Source organism: Hermetia illucens, chromosome 1, assembly GCF_905115235.1.
Source record: "Hermetia illucens chromosome 1, iHerIll2.2.curated.20191125, whole genome shotgun sequence".
NCBI lineage: Eukaryota > Metazoa > Arthropoda > Insecta > Diptera > Stratiomyidae > Hermetia > Hermetia illucens.
In genome coordinates, this window is record NC_051849.1 from 34,564,466 (window position 1) to 34,581,295 (window position 16,830).

A 16,830-nucleotide genomic window follows, 5' to 3' on the forward strand; every position below is an offset into this window, starting at 1 on the left:
CGAGCTATAAGCGAAATAAAATTGTCAATAGCCAATCATATGGTAAGCAGGAACTATAACATCGCCATAGATAAATGCGAGATGTTGTACACTGGACATTCTAGACAGTCTACAAATCTCCAGGCTATCGGAGGAAAATAGGATGAACACGGATCTTGGGGACGCTCCATCACGACTCTTCTGCTTAATTTGGAAAAAATCAGGACTATTAATTAAAAACTGTGGATAGTTGAATTGGCCGACTAACTACCCCGCAACTTAGGCATCCGGCTTCGTTTCTGAAATAGAGATAGATCGGTTTCCAGTTGAGGGATTCTGGACTTCCATCCGGTATCTTGGAGCAGCCACCTGGAATTTGAACTTTGTCTTATTTGGTGTTGTAATATTGGTGGGGGAGGTCTAACTTTCAACGTTGTGGATGGGCTTCCTGATCTTAGCGATCTTCAGGGTGGGATAGGAATATTCTTCTTCACGAATTATTAGAAAAGTGTTTTTTTTTCAGAGGATAGAGTTTAAGGGATAGGCTTCCCTTGTATGCCTCGCGATGCATCATTAAAGAGTACTTGATGGTTGGTTTTCCCTGCTTTCTCAATCGGGAAGTCCTGGATTAATCCACGCCAAATTAAATGCCATTCTAAAAATTGGTAGAACTGTTGTATCTACCTTTGGTGCTTAAGCCGGCTTTGTAGTTTGGGGGTTCAGCTTTATTTGTTGGCGGTTGGGGCGGAACTTGGTTGGGTATTGTTTAGTTTTGCTGGGGCCATTTTTGGCTAGACGCTCGGATGGACGACAGAACAACTTACGGGGAGGGTTCGTATTTTGATCTTTCAGCGTAAAATGCTTTTTTGCAAGCAGACCCGAATGGCAAGCACGTCTCGATCGAACTCTGAGAACAGAGTCACCTGAAGGCTGGAATCGACACAAAGAGGTTTAGAACGTTCTGGAAAACGAAACAACAATAAACAACGATAATTAGACACGCTCGAGACAACCCTAAATAAAAGTAGGCCGTAAAACAAAGAGTGCGGCCTTTGACTGGACAACCTCCGTTTACAGAATTTGAAGCACCCTAGAGAGGTGAGGAAGTGGATTGCAGCATGACCGATTTAAAGAAACGTCTAAAGTTAACATTTCATCTTCAATTTTATTTAACCATGTCATCGTCCATCATACTTTCGTTGACATTTTAAAATTTCTGCAAAAGTCTCATTTTGGCTATTAGTTGACTTCTCTTCTACGACCTGCAAACATTCTTTGAACTGTGCATTAGCAGTTTTCATTTTTTCAATTCCTGCATCGTGGTCGCGATCCAAAGTAAGAATGAAGTCCTTTTTTATCTTCTGGAAAGTAATTAACTGAAAGAAAGGAAATGGATATAAGTAATGTGAAGGAAAGTTATCTTCTGTAATCACATAGGACAAAGTATAACCTAGAATCAGTATGCCACAATGTATGTGCGATAGCAAGGGCCCAAGGGAATGAGGTACTACCGAGACTCAGATAAGGTAAGTTTATCAATCATAAGAGGGACCGACAGTAGCGGCCAAAAGTAACCTTCCTAACAGACTGACAATACAGACCCCTGACGAACTCAAAAGGCTTCTTGTGATAATGTTTCAAAGAGACAGAAGAGAGCTTCTATAATTACGAAAACTATGGCATCCATTCTTACTGAAACATTAGGAAAGATTCAAAAGAGTAGGGGAAGGAGATAATTTTCGAGATTGAATCAACGGGACAACAAACCCCAAAAGGAAAACAGGCTTTACTCCCAAGAAAGCGCAGAAGGTGAGGAGAACGGTTGAAATTGTTGGCAAAGCAAATGAGCCGAAAGGTCTGAAAAAAGATATGGGCATCACAAGGGAAATGTAGAAATTTGGAGAAAGGTGGCACCACGGCAAAAGAGGAGGAACTGAAATGATCATCGTCTTGAAACAAGGTGAAGGGTTGTACCTTGACATTCTCGGAAGAGTTGAGGCGGATTCACAGCCCGTCAACTTAGGAGAAAACGTTAGTTGTATGAGACAGTCGTAGAAAGAATAACTTAGGCTGGAGATCTGAGAATGTAACTGAGAACAAATTTTTGAGCCAAATTCCTTAGGACAGAGGATGAACACAACCGCCAGGACGCAAGAAATCCGTGGTACTGGAGAATCAGTTCGACCTGATTGGGTTTCAAGAATATGGAGTGATAACGCCACGATAGGACAGAAAGGTTTATCATCAGCTACCAATGGAAACAGTATTAAGTTTTGTGTTAGCTTAGGGGGCAGGTGGCACTGAAAAAGATGGTTTGATCATACTACGACGCGTATGGTAGACAGAATGGCAGGTCCAAGCATTCCAGGAAATACGGAGCCGAGGATCACATGAGCAAGCCTGTGTAGCTGACTTAAATTACATTCCGTTGCAAAGGGATGGAGGGTGTGTTCCATCGGCACATAGGAGGTAGCAGCATGCGCCCAGAATACAGGAGTGCCCACAATATAAATTGCAGATGAGGTTGATGTAAACTACCTTCAACCACTGCGAAGTGGTGCTCGAATTAGTCTTATAAACTATTATTTCGGAAAAGAATATCGACCTGGCCATAATACGGGATAATAGCATTTGGGTTAAAGATCAAATGGGCCAAGCAACGTAATAGATTGGTGGAGCACAAGCCTTCCAGGAAATAATAGAGCACTCGGAGAAAGAGCTCTTCAGAGCGAAGGTGAAAGGAATCCAGATATGCAGTTGGCATGCTCCTCCTAGTGTTTCCCTTGCTAAGTATGACTAGATACTGGGCGCTGTGGTTTTGGACGTGAGAAGATGTGGGTCACGAATCATAACAGAGGGTGTTTGAGTCCTTGAGTGCGACTGGGGGCATCGAATTGAAGGAGACGTGTCCTGTTCGACACGTTTACGGAACTAGACGTGATAATCGCGAATTTCAGGGCCTCCTACACTTTCAGAAGATGGGATACGTTAGCGCATACCAAAAAGTTGCTTGGGAGGTGAGTGAAAACTATACTCATTTTAAGTGGACGCCGAGCCTTACAAATGGTCCCGCAATAGAAAAGATGTCCCAGATCACCCAATGTTGCACGAAAGCTTGTGATGCTATTATACTCATAGGGCAACTACTGGTGCAGTCACGCAATTGCAACTATTCGAGTTGCATGTTTTCGCGAATGGAGACATTAATAAAGGCCTAGAGGAAAACTCAGCCGTGACGATTGAGAAATACAAGCAAAAGATACAATTTCAATTAGTTGTGCGAAGATGCCGACATAAACCTTTGAGGTGGGGTTTGCAGGGTAGTCATAAAAAGACTGCAAGTTCACCCCAGGTTATTTACCCGTGCCTTCTCAAAAAATCTTTGCCACTATGTTTCCTAACAACGAAATAGCGGAAGGCAAACGATGGCTCAACCGAATCAGTGCGTAGTACTTACCATTACCGAGGAGAAACTGCAGGAAATATGTAATAAGATCGGCAATAATAAACCCTCAGGTTAGGAAGCCATCCCCAAAAAAAGTTTTCAAGTTGCCAGCGAAAATTAGGTTCGATCCATTCACCAACGTGTTCGGATGGCTCAAGTGGTTAGAGCCCGGGGCTATCGGAGCGGAAGGTCGCGATTTCGAATGTTACTGGTGGGAGACGGATTTGTTATCGTGACTGGATGTCAGTTACCGGTTGACTCAGCTGTGAATGAGTACCTGAGTAAAATTTGCGTAATAATATTGGCTGAGCGCAACGCTGACCATATTGCATCCTATTGTGTATTGGAGTGTCCCATTTCTACTTTGTACTTGTACTTTAACATACTTTAAAGCGCTAATCTAATATGGGTTGTTGCGCCAACGACTGGTGTTCACGAACGCGAAACCACTTGGAATCCCGCAAACCACTTGGAATCCCGCCCGATCTGCCTTTTGGAAACAGTGGGGATAGTGATGGTGGGAGTAATCTATAACAGACTGCTACCTATTGTCGAAAACGACAGTTGACTGTCAGAGTGCTGGAATGGGTTTCGGTGCAACCACTTCAGAGGGGATGCCAAAAGCACATTCTGCTCAGCCAACTGAACCCCAATTAAAGACTCATTGACATATGTGTCCCTGGACGTTTGGTGTGTTTGGTTGACAATTACCTTTCGGAAGGACTCTCTGATGCGGGACAGATGAGGGCCCCAATAGTTTGTCCGAAGGGGAGTATTACAGCGCTCGGTACTTGGCCCCGGAAACAATGAGAGCAGTAAAATCTTGGCTGGATTGACCGTCGTGCATAAGAAAACGGAACCTTGGAATTAAGGACACACACACAGACAAATTCAATTCCTGGTTGTCTATCAAATACTTAGGGCAATGATTGATGTAAGCTTGCGTGTGCTTGACAAAACGCAACTCACGCCATTGTGACACTTGCGAAAATGTTGTCGAATGTAGGCGGAACGAATCGCTGATTCTGAAACCACAACCTGGTGAATTCGGGTTACCCACTTATGGGTGTGAGGGTCAGAACCGTTTCCGGAACTACATTAGATCCCGAACCGGTCGACATTTTCCCAGAGATATGAGTGATAGGATCTCCGACAACGTAGATGAGAAACGCTTTCATTCCTAACATTAATGCATGATTTAAGTGAAAGCACGTGGAGATCAGCTACCAGGTAACCCACACTATTATTCCTTCCTCCCACAGGCAGTATCTGCGCGGCTTTGGTCTACTCCAAATTGATTTGAATGATAATGATGAGACGCGAATTGATTTGGATGTGAGGGCATACCAGAGAATCCAGAGCATCTGATGTTTTACTGTCCAAGAATCGGGAGCGAGAGGGGAATTCTGAACCAGGCGTTCGGAAGGACCGGAAAAAGGCGGAGTATAGTTGCGGATATGCTGCGGTCAAAGAAGAACGGCCATACAGTTTGCTCCGCAATTGTAAAAATAAAAGACGAGCTGCTGAAGGAAGTAAGGTAGGGGGAAGCTCAAAGCTTTGGGCGCACGAGGGCTTAGAGAAAAATTCACCCCGAAAAGTGATACCTAAGTAGCGAACCCAAGCGTCGGTGGTGGGGTGACCTCGGTTAGTTTTTAGAGTGCCCCCGCTACCTATCTAATGGTGTTTCAAAGATTGACGATTGTATCTATATAGTCTAGATGTTGAATGAGGTGATTTCATTTTCTAAAGAATATATTGCGATAAATATTAGTAGCAGAGCCTGGGGAATCTATTAGGTTAATAGGCATTGCTGCAGTTACACAACATACCAGTCTAGGGAGTGCACTGGACGATATTGGAGTACCATAGAAATTGACTGACGTACCGAAGAAGGACATATGTCCTACTAACAGGCACGTCGACCGTGGAGTGGGAGCCGATTATTTTCCAAGGCTTAGAGTTTCCTCGAGGTGTTCAGTGTACAGACTTTAACAAAATTTGGTTGACCGCCCAGTTCTGAAGCAGAGAGGGGAGGGGGAGGTTTGTACATTTTTCACATTGAACACACGTTTTTTCGCTAAGACTCTGCTAAGCACGTTGTGTTGAAATGGACCATTGAATCATTATTTGACAATGATACTAAACTCACCTTTCTCTCAGCACACAATTCCATTACTCCTAAAGTCGTAGGGGCTTCACAAGCAAGTAATCTCCTTGCAGCTGATTCTGCGACTTTCCAACCTTTATTGATGATATCAACAAAATTGGGCCTTATCACTACCAAAGATTCTTCAGCGGCTGTTTGACATACTTCAGATTCATTCACTAAATGTCGAAGATCACTTAGCAGTTTGATTTGCGCTTTTAATTCGCAGTTGTCGATATCCGAGAGATTGCCTTCCTGCTCGTTTGCTTCGTGGTACTTTATGAAGAGCGCTTCAAGCTTTCTTTTAGTGCGCATAGTTAAAATTGCAACATCAGACCAAATATCATCACCCATTTCGAGAATGCTATATTCCAGCTCCTGCGCAATGGCGTTCACCGATTTGAGCTCAGTGTCTGTAAGGTCCTTTGCACTTGTTCTAAAGGCATCTGAAGAGGTGAAGTCTAAATGCTAGGAAGAGATAGAAAATTGTTTATTGTGATTGTAGGTCAAGAAATGATATTTCGTATGTATATTGAAAGCCATTAGCTGTTACATGGAAGTGCAAAGGGTTCGGAACACGGCTTGAAGGTGCAACTACCGGATTATATGAGTTGTAGGAAAGTAGACCTGGCAGGATATGGTTGCTTCTATCCATCATAGCGATTCTACCAAAATTCCCGTTTTTGAGAAAACTGCTTTTGTAGATAGCACGAGGTATGCCTTGAATTACTTTTCTACGTCGCGATTTTCCTCTAGCTTTTGATAAGAGAAGGTATGATGTGGGGGTGCCCCACAGCCTGGCTTCTTTAAGGATTGGATATCATGAAAAGGCACTAAGTACACATTCCTTCTCATCGACTCTATGTTATAAATTTCTAAGGCTAGCCATCGTCAATCTTACCTATGGGCCATCGTTCACGGTTACCTGAAATGCGCTTCAACTCCTTCCACGATTTTCTGAGGTGTCTGCCCTCCTTCTCTACTGTTCTTAGCCAGCATAGCCGGCAATGCGTTGTTGCCCCTCCTTAATGTGTGACCTGACCACTGGTACTTCTGCCTTCCGGTCATAATGCATACGGGTGCCAGGCGTGTATACCGACCAAGTTTCAAGTGCAACACAAATGCATGCGCAAAAGCTTTTATCAGTAAGGCACCGGTTGCCGGCTACCTTTTCGCCGGCATGACTATTACTATCACCAGAAATGAAGTGTCATCGGTGTGGTACGCCATATATCCAGCACTGTTGCCATGTCGATGAGAGTTACGGTTAAGTTGGGACTGCGGTCCCATGGTCGAGGAGATGGTTTCGTTTGGGTTCGTTGTTCGGAAGTGACTTTCTTAGCGTTTACTTTACACCGAATGAATCTATGGTTGTGTTTCGGAATAGGCTTGCGCTTTGGAGGACGAGATTAGTAATAGGAAGGCGAAAGTTCTAGTCGGAGGAAACGTTAACTCCAGAGCCCACAAACGGGTCATGCCGAACCAGATTTTCGAGACACATAGATATTGGAGATGGCTACCTGAACAGGACTTATTTTCCTAAATATCGGTAGCACTTCGACATTCCGACGCCCCGGTTGCGAGGGCACTACCCTTGACGTAACATTTACTATGGAGTCCTTAATGTCAGCGGTCCGTCGATAGAAAGTACCAAATTTCACTGTCAGTAATCATCAGTTTATTTTCTTCGAAGTGACAAACGGCTCTTCCCGATGTTCTGACGTCCAGCAACATTGGGAAAATCGGCGTTGGAAAAATTGGAGAAGCTCACTCAAGAGTAGTAAACCACCAACAAATGCAGTCACAATAACTGATACTGAGTCGCTAGGTCATTCAACAATCAGTTTTATCACCGCAACTTGTAATCCATCGGCTCTCAGAAGGAAACTGCGTCTCGCGAAATTACCTGTGTACTGGTGGACGGCTAAAATTGCAACCCTACGAAGGAAATGTCTGGATTTCTCAGTGCGCAGGTGGCCAAAACGAGGTGACCCTTAGATTCGTAAAATATATAGTAAGAGAGAGGCGCTACGAAATCAGCAGGCAGAAGGCACGCTGCTGACAAAAGCTAATCAATAACAGTTTTGCGGTCTTGGGTATAAGCTGATTACCAAAAAACTCTGTTCCATAGAAGCAACGAAGATGGAAGAAATCGTGCAGATCTTTTTCCTGTTCACCTCATTGGAGGTGACGCAGTTGTTGAACGAGCGAGTTCTGAGGAATGCCCACTCTTCACTTAAAGGAAACACGGAGGCGGTCTTGCTCATGAGGAATAAAAAAGCACCAGGATCGTGGAGTGTAGAAATTTGTCTGTAAATACAAGACGATCTAGCTACTCGACGCATTCAACGCATGTTTGACCGCGGGTGTTTTTCCCACCCGCTGAAAGGTTGAGGAGACTTTACTAATAAGCAACAACAAAGACCACTCATCAACACAACATTGTTTTAGAGCGAGGCGACCTACAATTGCCAGATATGACTTCAATTCCGCGAGGTGGTGCCACATGCCTGAGACAATATTGCTGCAATATTGGAGGCTGTTCAAAGGACCGTGGCCTTTCCTAATAGACCCGGGAAGGACAGCGCGGAATGAAGGTTATATCGGGGAGCGGCTTCGGGATGTACCTTTGGTTCAGAGCTTTGGACCGCCTTATACAATAGTCTTCTACGACTCGAGCTGCCTAATGAATCGCTACTGGTCGGATACGCGGATGATGTAGCGACACTGGTCACCGCATGCATGGCTGAGCAAGTTCAGCGCACACTAGGAATGATGATGCCAGTAAGCATGTGATGGTTCAATATGGATTCTCCTTAGCTCTGAAGAAAACCGAAGTCGTTGTCCTGACCAAGAAGGGGGTTCTCACAGTTCTCCCTATTCAGGTTGGTGAAACAATAGTCTTGTCGAAGCGGACGGTGGAATACGTCGCTTCATGATAGTCACGAAGAGGGGCTTCTTCCAGCAGATTCGCAACACCGCAGAGAAAGCTGTGGCTAGAATATTTCCGATTTACCGGTTGATGTTTAATGTCGGAGTTCCTTTGTCAAGCAGGCGTCACTTGCTGATAAGTGCAGTCTAGTCCGTCCTTATATACGGTTTTGAAGTATGACCTGACTCTCTCAGTAAGGAGATGTTCCGCAAGCGCCCAGCACAAGTATAAAGATCAGAAGCTCTGTGAGTCGTGGCGCTTATCGTACCGTCTCGAAGTAAGGAGCAGCTGATAATATAATATGTTCCAATTGCTCTCCATGCTGGCGAGTGGAGGTTTATCTAGTTCAGAAAAGGCTAGGGAAGTAACGAACTCGCTGCTTACAAAGAGAGAGCCGGGCACCATAATTGAGGTCTGGCCGCAGAGCAAGAACCCGTGGAGCTGAGTGGCACGTTACACTCAAGGCATTCTTATGACAAAAAAGATGAAGATGGATAAGAAAGGGTAGCAGAGGCTCTCGGAAAGACGGGGTTTTGTTGCTATACTGAATGGGGCTGGTCTGATGTAATGTGTCAAACGGTTCCGGGCTAGAGTCTAAGACTCTTCAGGGACGGTGTTTTATCTGTAGTATGTATGAGATTGGTGCGCAACACTTTGTGCGTATATGCATTTCACTTTCCTACCCAAAAAACAAAGCCAAAAAAAAAAGAGTCATTGGTAGACATGTTTCAGGTTTTTACGTCAGAAGGCACCTTCCTCAGCGTCCGTCGGGTTGATCTATTCGTGTTGCATATACGGCGAGATCATGAATCAAGCCGTCAGCTGTAAGCGCTTCATCAGTTGGAGATCGAATCTTATTGAGTGCATGGGTTACCAAAGTAGATACATTTGTAGCCATCTTTACGCGTGTTCTCATTCTATCTTAAAGCTTTTGGCACCACACCGTCAAGTGTTTTTTTTGCGGAGCGCAGATGTTGATACATCACATCCAGCTTTTGGTGGTGGTGGTTCTTCCGTGGTGGTAGCAATATTTGGCATGTTGACAAGGGTTTGTGGGGTTCGGGCTGATTGCGCCGGGCATCACTTGAAGCGTCGCTGAGGTAGCGCCCTAGTGCTTCTTCTAGGTTTGCCATTTGACATAATCATTTTTGGTCACGACATTGAATTCGTTTTCATGGTCCGCCAGTCGCGAGACCTGTTAAATTTAGTAATTTTTTAGTAATTTATCTGGACTTGCGCGTTGAGTTAGCTGCATTTTCAGATCTTTAATAGAACAGCCGTTTAACAGTATCAGTGCATCGAGTGACATCAAGTTCACTATCGCCGTCGGCAGAAATTAATCTTGGAAATAGCAACTGTGAGCAGATACCAGGTGGTGCAACGAACACTTATGAAGGAAGACCATCAAAGCCGGTCGTTTTACTTAATTTGATTGTGTTGATGGCAAGGATTTCCACTTCTCTTTGGAGGAGGAATCCATAAGGTCATATTGCGGTAGTTTGCCAGAGGGGGAACCGCACTGTGTATATATTACTTCATTTTTCTCCGAGCAGATAGGAGACCAATGACAATAACTCCCTTGCTACGCACATTCAAAAAATATCTTCTAAATTTACCGCTGATTACGCTATGGTCGATTTGATTAGACATTCGTAGTAAGTAGTCGAAACTCAACTGACATTATCATTGCCCCTGTTCTGGATGGTGCCGGCGATGATGGGGTGGTTAAAGCCGCAGAAACCTACAAACCTATCAAAGTGTTGTCACTTAGAAAGTGAGCATGCGGGTGGTACCGTTAGTTGTCTAGGAGCGTTCGCACATTCCAGGAACTAATAAGTAGTCAAAGTTGGTCAAGGAGTGGTCAGAGGGTAGTATAGGTCACAGGGCGAAACGTGGATTGATACCCACGAGGGGACATAAAACCTGAGAAACGCCTGCTGAACCAACGCCAACAGCTCTACTACCAAACCCTATCTCCACCTCCACGTGGTGACCGCGAGGAGCTTTTTCATAACGAGTGCTCCGAGCTCGAATGGCAACACCGCCCAGAATCCCCTCTGACAATCAGGTGAGAATTAACACTGAAGATATTCACAGCATAGCCCTCCGCAACACCTATAAGCGGGATATGGATGTCGCAATAAGTGCAGTCAACAGAGACTCAGAAGCTGATGGAATTACAGCCGAATTGGTTATTGGTTTGGCGACCAATTATACCAAGCGTTTCATCAACTGATGCAGTGGGGACAGCGAATCAATGCCTGACAACTGGCAACGGGGCATTATCTGTCCCGTACATAAAAAGGGAGATATCACGCAGTGCAATAATTACAGAGGTAATTCTCTGGAGAGAAAGCCACCCAGATAACTTGATGGGTGACGGAAGCATGCGATGCTAGTATGCCCAGAAGGCGATTGCTCCCCAGTAGGCAACCCAACTACTGGTGGAACAACGAAATCGCAAGTTTGCGAGCCGCATGTTTTCGGGAAAGGAGGCTTTGCCAGAGGCTCAGGGGAAAACCCGGTGGCGACGGTCGAGAGGAGGCACACAAGTAATTGCGTGGCCGCCTAAAGGAAGCCATTCGGAGGAGCAAACAGCTGTGCGACTATGCCGACATAAACCCTTGGGGCGAGGCTTACAGAGTGGTGATGAAGAGGCTGCGGAAATCACCCCAGGTGACCTGTCCGCGCTTGCTGAAACAGATTGTTACCACTCTGTTCCCTCACCACGAAAATAGGGGAAGGCAAATTTTTGTCCAGCTAAATGACGGTATAATACCGCCTGTAACTGTGGAGGAGCTGCGGGAAATATGTGGTAGGTTCGGTGACAACAAGGCCCCAGGTTTGGATGGCATCCCCAACCGAGCTTTGAAACTGGCCGTGAAGACTAGGCCCGACCTTTTCGCCAACACCTTCGAGGCGTGCCTAAAAGAAAGAATATTCCCTGCCCAGTGGAAACAGCAAAAGTTGGTGTTGCTTCCGAAGCCTGGCAAGCCACCTGGAAACCCAGCGTCGTATCGTCCCATCTGCCTGTTGGATACAATGGGGAAGATGATGGAGAGAGTCATCTACAACAGACTCCTGCCCATCGTCGAAGCCAGCAATGGTTTGTCGGAACACCACCACGCAATTGGCATGGTGGTAAACCTGGCAAAAGGTGCACTGATTTCTGGCGACTGCTGTGCCGTGGTGGCGTTGGATGTCAAAAACGCATTCAACTCGGCCAACTAGAATAGAATTAAACGGGCGTTGGCTGACATAGGTGTCCCCGGATACTTAGCGAATGTGGTGGGAAACTACCTCTCAGAGAGGACTCTCTGGTACGGGACGGATGAGGACCCCAAAGAGTACATTGTCACAGCCGGGGTACCACAGGGATCGGTACTTGGTCCCCTGTTGTGGAATATCATGTATAATGGGGTGCTTGCTCTTCCCGTCCCAGAGGGGATTACGATTGTCAACTTTGCTGATGACCTAGCTGTGGTTGTTGTAGCAAAATACCCAGAAGATGTGGAGGTTTACGCAACGGAAACAGTGAGAGCGGTAAAGTCCTGGCTAGAAAAGGCCGGGCTGACCTTGGCGGACGCGAAAACGGAAGCGGTCTTAATAACGAAACGCGGGAAAAATAACACTGTAAAAGTGGAGGTCGGTGGACATACGGTCGTATCAAAGCCGGCTATTAAATACCTGGGGGTAATAATTGATACAAAATTGAGTTTTAGAGAGTAGAGTATGCATGCCGAAAGGCAGCCAGTGCCACCACGGCACTTGCGAAAATGTTGCCAAATATTGGTGGACCGAAACATTGCCGGAGGTTGGTGCTAGTCGGAGTGGTGCACTCCATCCTGCTCTACTCGTCGCCTGTGTGGGCAGAGGCGCTTGCAAACTCTCAGAGACGGAAGCAGGTTTACCGGCGGATGGCTTTGAGGGTTTGCAGTGCTTTTAGAATCACATCAGATGAGGCAGTATTGGTGGTGGCAGGCATGATCCCGGTTGACATTCTGGCCAAAGAAATGAATGTCCTGTACAATACAAGACATATGGAGGGGCATGCACAGCGTAGAAATGCGGCAAGGTCAGAATCGCTTGATCACTGGCAACACAGATGGGACGAGTCTACAAAAGGTCGGTGGACGCACAGGCTCATTCCCAACATTAGGGTATGGCTTGAAAACATGGGAAGACCAACTACCACATTACCCAGTTCCTCACGTGACACGGTGGTTGCTACAGGCAGTATCTGCACCGCTTTGGGTTGGATGATTCTCCGAACTGTCCCAGATGCGATGGCATACCGGAGGATCCACAGCAGGTGATGTTTCACTTCCCACGATTTGCGATGGAGAGAAGGAGCTGGGCAGGAGCGGGACCCCGGAGAGTTTGGTTACTGAGATGCTGGAATCCGAGGAGAAGTGGCTTTCGGTTGGCTCCGCAATCATCCAAATGCAGAAGGAGTTGCTGAAGGAACAAAGAAGGAGGAAAGCTGCAAATAGGAGAAGAATGAGTGCCTAAGAGCAAACCTACCCCGCGAAGTAATACCTCAATGGTGGTCCCGCGGGGCTGGGACTGGAGAGACCGGGGGTGGTTTTTAGTGGGTGTGAATCCCACACGTGCCCGCTGTAGTTCCGCCGTTCGGGCGGCGGAGCTGCGGCGGACGTGTCTGTGTGTGTACGCACAAAAAAAAGAGGTATCGCGTTACTGAGTACCATCTATAAGATATTCTCCGCTATCTTGCTAGGCCGGATAGTCCCATACCCCCAGAACATCATTGGCCCATACTAAAGAGGCTTCACTCCAGGCAAAGCAGCAACATATCAGATTTTCTCTGTGCGGCAAGCGATGGAAAAACTGTTGGAATATGGGCATCAGTTGCACCATCTTTTCATCGACTTTAAAGCCGCCTATGATAGAATAGCCAGGGTAAAACTGTACACGGCCATGAGAGAATTCAGCATCCTGACGAAATTGATAAGGCTGACTAGGCTGACCCTGACCAATGTACGAGGCCAGATGAAAGCAGCAGGATCACTCTCAAGACCATTCGACATCAACAACGGTCTAAGACAAGGGGATGCCCTATGATGCGCCCTTTTTAACCTGGTTCTGGAAAAAGTTACCCGTGATGCTGAGGTACGCTCATTTTTAAGTCGACCCAACTACTGATCTATACTGACTACCCGAGACGTACAGTCTACCTTCATCTAGATCGAGCAGGTGGCACGGAATCTTGGGCTGCACATCACTGAGGCCAAGACAAAATATATGGTGGCAACGTCAGCATCAGAAACCAACCAACCCGCAACATCAAACCGCGCCGATCAAACGGGAAGATAGGAGACTACAACTTTGAGATCGTTGAAAATTTCTCCTATCTAGGGTCGAAAATCACAATCGAGATCAGCTTACAAAAACACTACTAAACTACATGGGGATGGACGATTCCGTAGCCTACATAACGACGAAATCTATGAGCGATACCATGACCGTCAGGTTGTGTATAAAATCCGGCTTAATAGATTGCGATGGGCGGGTCACCTAACCAGTATGGATGGGGATGATCCACCTCGGAAAGTTTATAAGGAGGAGGGTATCTATGGTAGAAAAAGAAAACGAGGCAGACCCCCCCCCCCTCCCCCGACTGGAACGATGGAGCAGGCCAGGACGAAATGCAGCTTTTAAGGTTATCGAATTAGTGGACCTCGGCGCAAAACCAGGATCTCTGGAGTACCTTATTAAGGCAATTTTTTTTTAAATTTAATACGAAATTGTCAATTTAATAAGTGATCATGACTAAGGATAGACACATTAATTGTTCATTGTTAACCGCGATTAACTTGTTGTTAACACTGCTTACAGGATTTTAGAGATTGGATAGCATACATCTTCCGGGAATATCTCAGATGTTATAATCTTCTGCACAAGATTAATCGGCTTGGCTTGTCAATTTTTTAGACGAAAAGAGTCGAAAAGACACTGTTAAAATTACCACTTTTCCTATCGGATTTGATTTCTCCTATTTTGTGTTACATCAAGATTTCATTTTTTAAGTAAGTATGATCCGATTTGCACCAAATTTGTCACTTTTGCTCGCAACATTTTTCGATTGCTTCAAGTAGAGAATAGGAGTAGTATTGTTAAGGGAACGCGAGGGGAATCCAAGTTTGTTTGATGTACCTTGGCATTTTTGAGCTTACTTTTGTGCTCAGAATTTGTTATTTTATCGACTGTGAAGGGGCATGGGTGAATTGTATTAAGAAAACTTACCTTCGTTCCTTCGTCTGCGATAATCTAAAAAGTGGAAACGATAATTTGTTAAAAAGTGATTCAATCCCTTAAAATAAGTAAAGATCTATTTACATTGAAGGACCAAGAAGTGTTTTATATATGGATATATGGTTTCGGTGTAATGTAAAAGATGTGAGAGACGGATTTGCTCAAATTAGCATTTCACACTGTTTTGATGAATTATTTTAATGTCGATATGCACTAAGACCTCCTCATATAAACTTTTGATAGGTAATTTGGGTCCATGAAACACTTAAAAATATGACGTTAGCCTAAAAACCCACATAAGATATGAAAAATTCAACAATAAACACCGAAAACAGCTTCATGGTGGTGAGTCCACCGCTAGGTGGTACGAAAATACGACTATTCAACAATTCAATTAATCAGTTTGAGTAGGCGGTCCTATCTATAGTTTCTGCAAGCGAAGGTGAATGCCTAGACGTCAAACACCAATAAATTGGTTTCTAATGACTGGCGTATGATTGCCTATTTTCTGCTTATTTTCAAGAAGTTTTAACAAGCTGGAATGGAACGTTTTCTTTCAGCTATGAGAGCTTTTCAGAGCAACTGCCAAACAGAAAATAGCAGGAAAGTTATGAAAATCTGATCTCACTTGAAGGTAGTTACCAGACTTAAATCATAGGTATTCCTGTTTTCTTTTCTTTTTTAGATTTTATTTGGTAAGGATTTACGAAATCTCGATCATTTTTCCAGAGGGCGCTTCTGCTGATGGACTAGCGTATCAAAGTGGTGGACGTTTTCAGGCTAGATTGCGTGAAACCATATAATGGACTTCCCTTCACTAATTATACCCTATCATTATCATCATCATCAACGGCGCAACCAATTCGATATCCCTAAAAGCTGTCTGGCGTCCTGGCCTACGCCATCGTTCCATCTTAGGCAGGGTCTGCCTCGTCTTCTTTTTCTACCATAGATATTGCCCTTATAGACTTTCCGGGCTGGATCATCCTCATCCATACGGATTAAGTGACCCGCCCACCGTAACCTATTGAGACGGATTTTATCCACAACCGGACGGTCATGGTATCGTTCATAGATTTCGTCGTTATGTAGGCTACGGAATCGTCCATCCTCATGTAGGGGGCCAAAAATTCTTCGGAGGATTCTTCTCTCGAACGCGGCCAAGAGTTCGCAAGTCTTCTTGCTAAGAACCCAAGTCTCCGAGGAATACATGAGGACTGACAAGATCATTGTCTTGTACACTAAGAGCTTTGACCCCATAATGAGACGTTCCGAACGGAATAGTTTCTGTAAGCTGAAATAGGCTGTGTTGGCTGACAACAACCGTGCGCGGATTTCATCATCGTAACTGTTATCGGTTGTGATTTTCGACCCTAGATAGGAGAAATTATCAACGGTCTCAAAGTTGTATTCTCCCATCCTTATTCTTCCTGTTTGACCAGTGCGGTTTGATGTTGGTGGTTGGTTGCTTTTCGATGCTGACGTTGCCACCATATACTTTGTCTTGCCTTCATTGATATGCAGCCCAAAATCTCGCGCCGCTTGCTTGATCTAGATGAATGCAGTTTGTACTTCTCGGGTGGTTCTTCCCATGATGTCGATATCGTCAGCATAGGCCAGTAGTTGGTTGGACTTAAAGAGGATCGTACCCCTTGCATTTACATCAGCATCATGGATCACTTTCTCGAGGGCCAGGTTAAAGAGGACGCATGATAAGGTATCCCCTTGTCGTAGACTGTTGTTAATGTCGAATGGTCTTGAGAGTGATCCTACTGCTTTTATCTGGCCTCGCACATTGGTCAGGGTCAGCCTAGTCGGTTTTATTAGTTTCGTCGGGATACCGAACTCTCTTATGGTCGTGTACAGTTTTACCCTGACTATGCTATCATAGGCGGCTTTAAAGTCGATGAATAGATGGTGCAACTGTTGTCCATATTCCAACAGTTTTTCCATCGCTTGCCACAAAGAGAAAATGTGATCTGTTGCTGATTTGCCTGGAGTGAAGCCTCTTTGGTATGGGCCAATGATGTTCTGGGCATATGGGGCTATCCGGCC

General features: G+C 45.2%; 1 protein-coding gene across 1 annotated transcript; it reads right to left on the bottom strand.

Annotated features, from left to right (window-relative positions):
* Positions 1-1,157: 1,157 nt before the first annotated feature.
* Positions 1,158-15,193, bottom strand: LOC119647070. Its single transcript, XM_038047828.1, has 4 exons — positions 15,072-15,193; positions 14,767-14,790; positions 5,574-6,038; positions 1,158-1,355 (listed from the first exon to the last, which is right to left on the bottom strand). The coding sequence occupies exons 1-4, from the start codon at positions 15,114-15,116 to the stop codon at positions 1,158-1,160; spliced, it is 732 nt and encodes a 243-aa protein (XP_037903756.1). The 5' UTR covers positions 15,117-15,193.
* Between the last annotated feature and the right edge of the window lie 1,637 nt (positions 15,194-16,830).

What these genes read in the sequence shown, in the direction of transcription:
- LOC119647070 (XM_038047828.1), bottom strand. Translation starts at nt 15,116, where the DNA reads ATGAAGCTGTTTTCGGTGTTTATTGTTGAATTTTTCATATCTTAT. An exon ending in TTGAATTTTTCATATCTTAT is followed by an intron (nt 14,791 to 15,071) that starts GTGGGTTTTTAG and finishes TCCACTTTTTAG; the next exon opens with ATTATCGCAGACGAAGGAAC. An exon ending in AATTGTGTGCTGAGAGAAAG is followed by an intron (nt 1,356 to 5,573) that starts GTGAGTTTAGTA and finishes CCTTTCTTTCAG; the next exon opens with TTAATTACTTTCCAGAAGAT.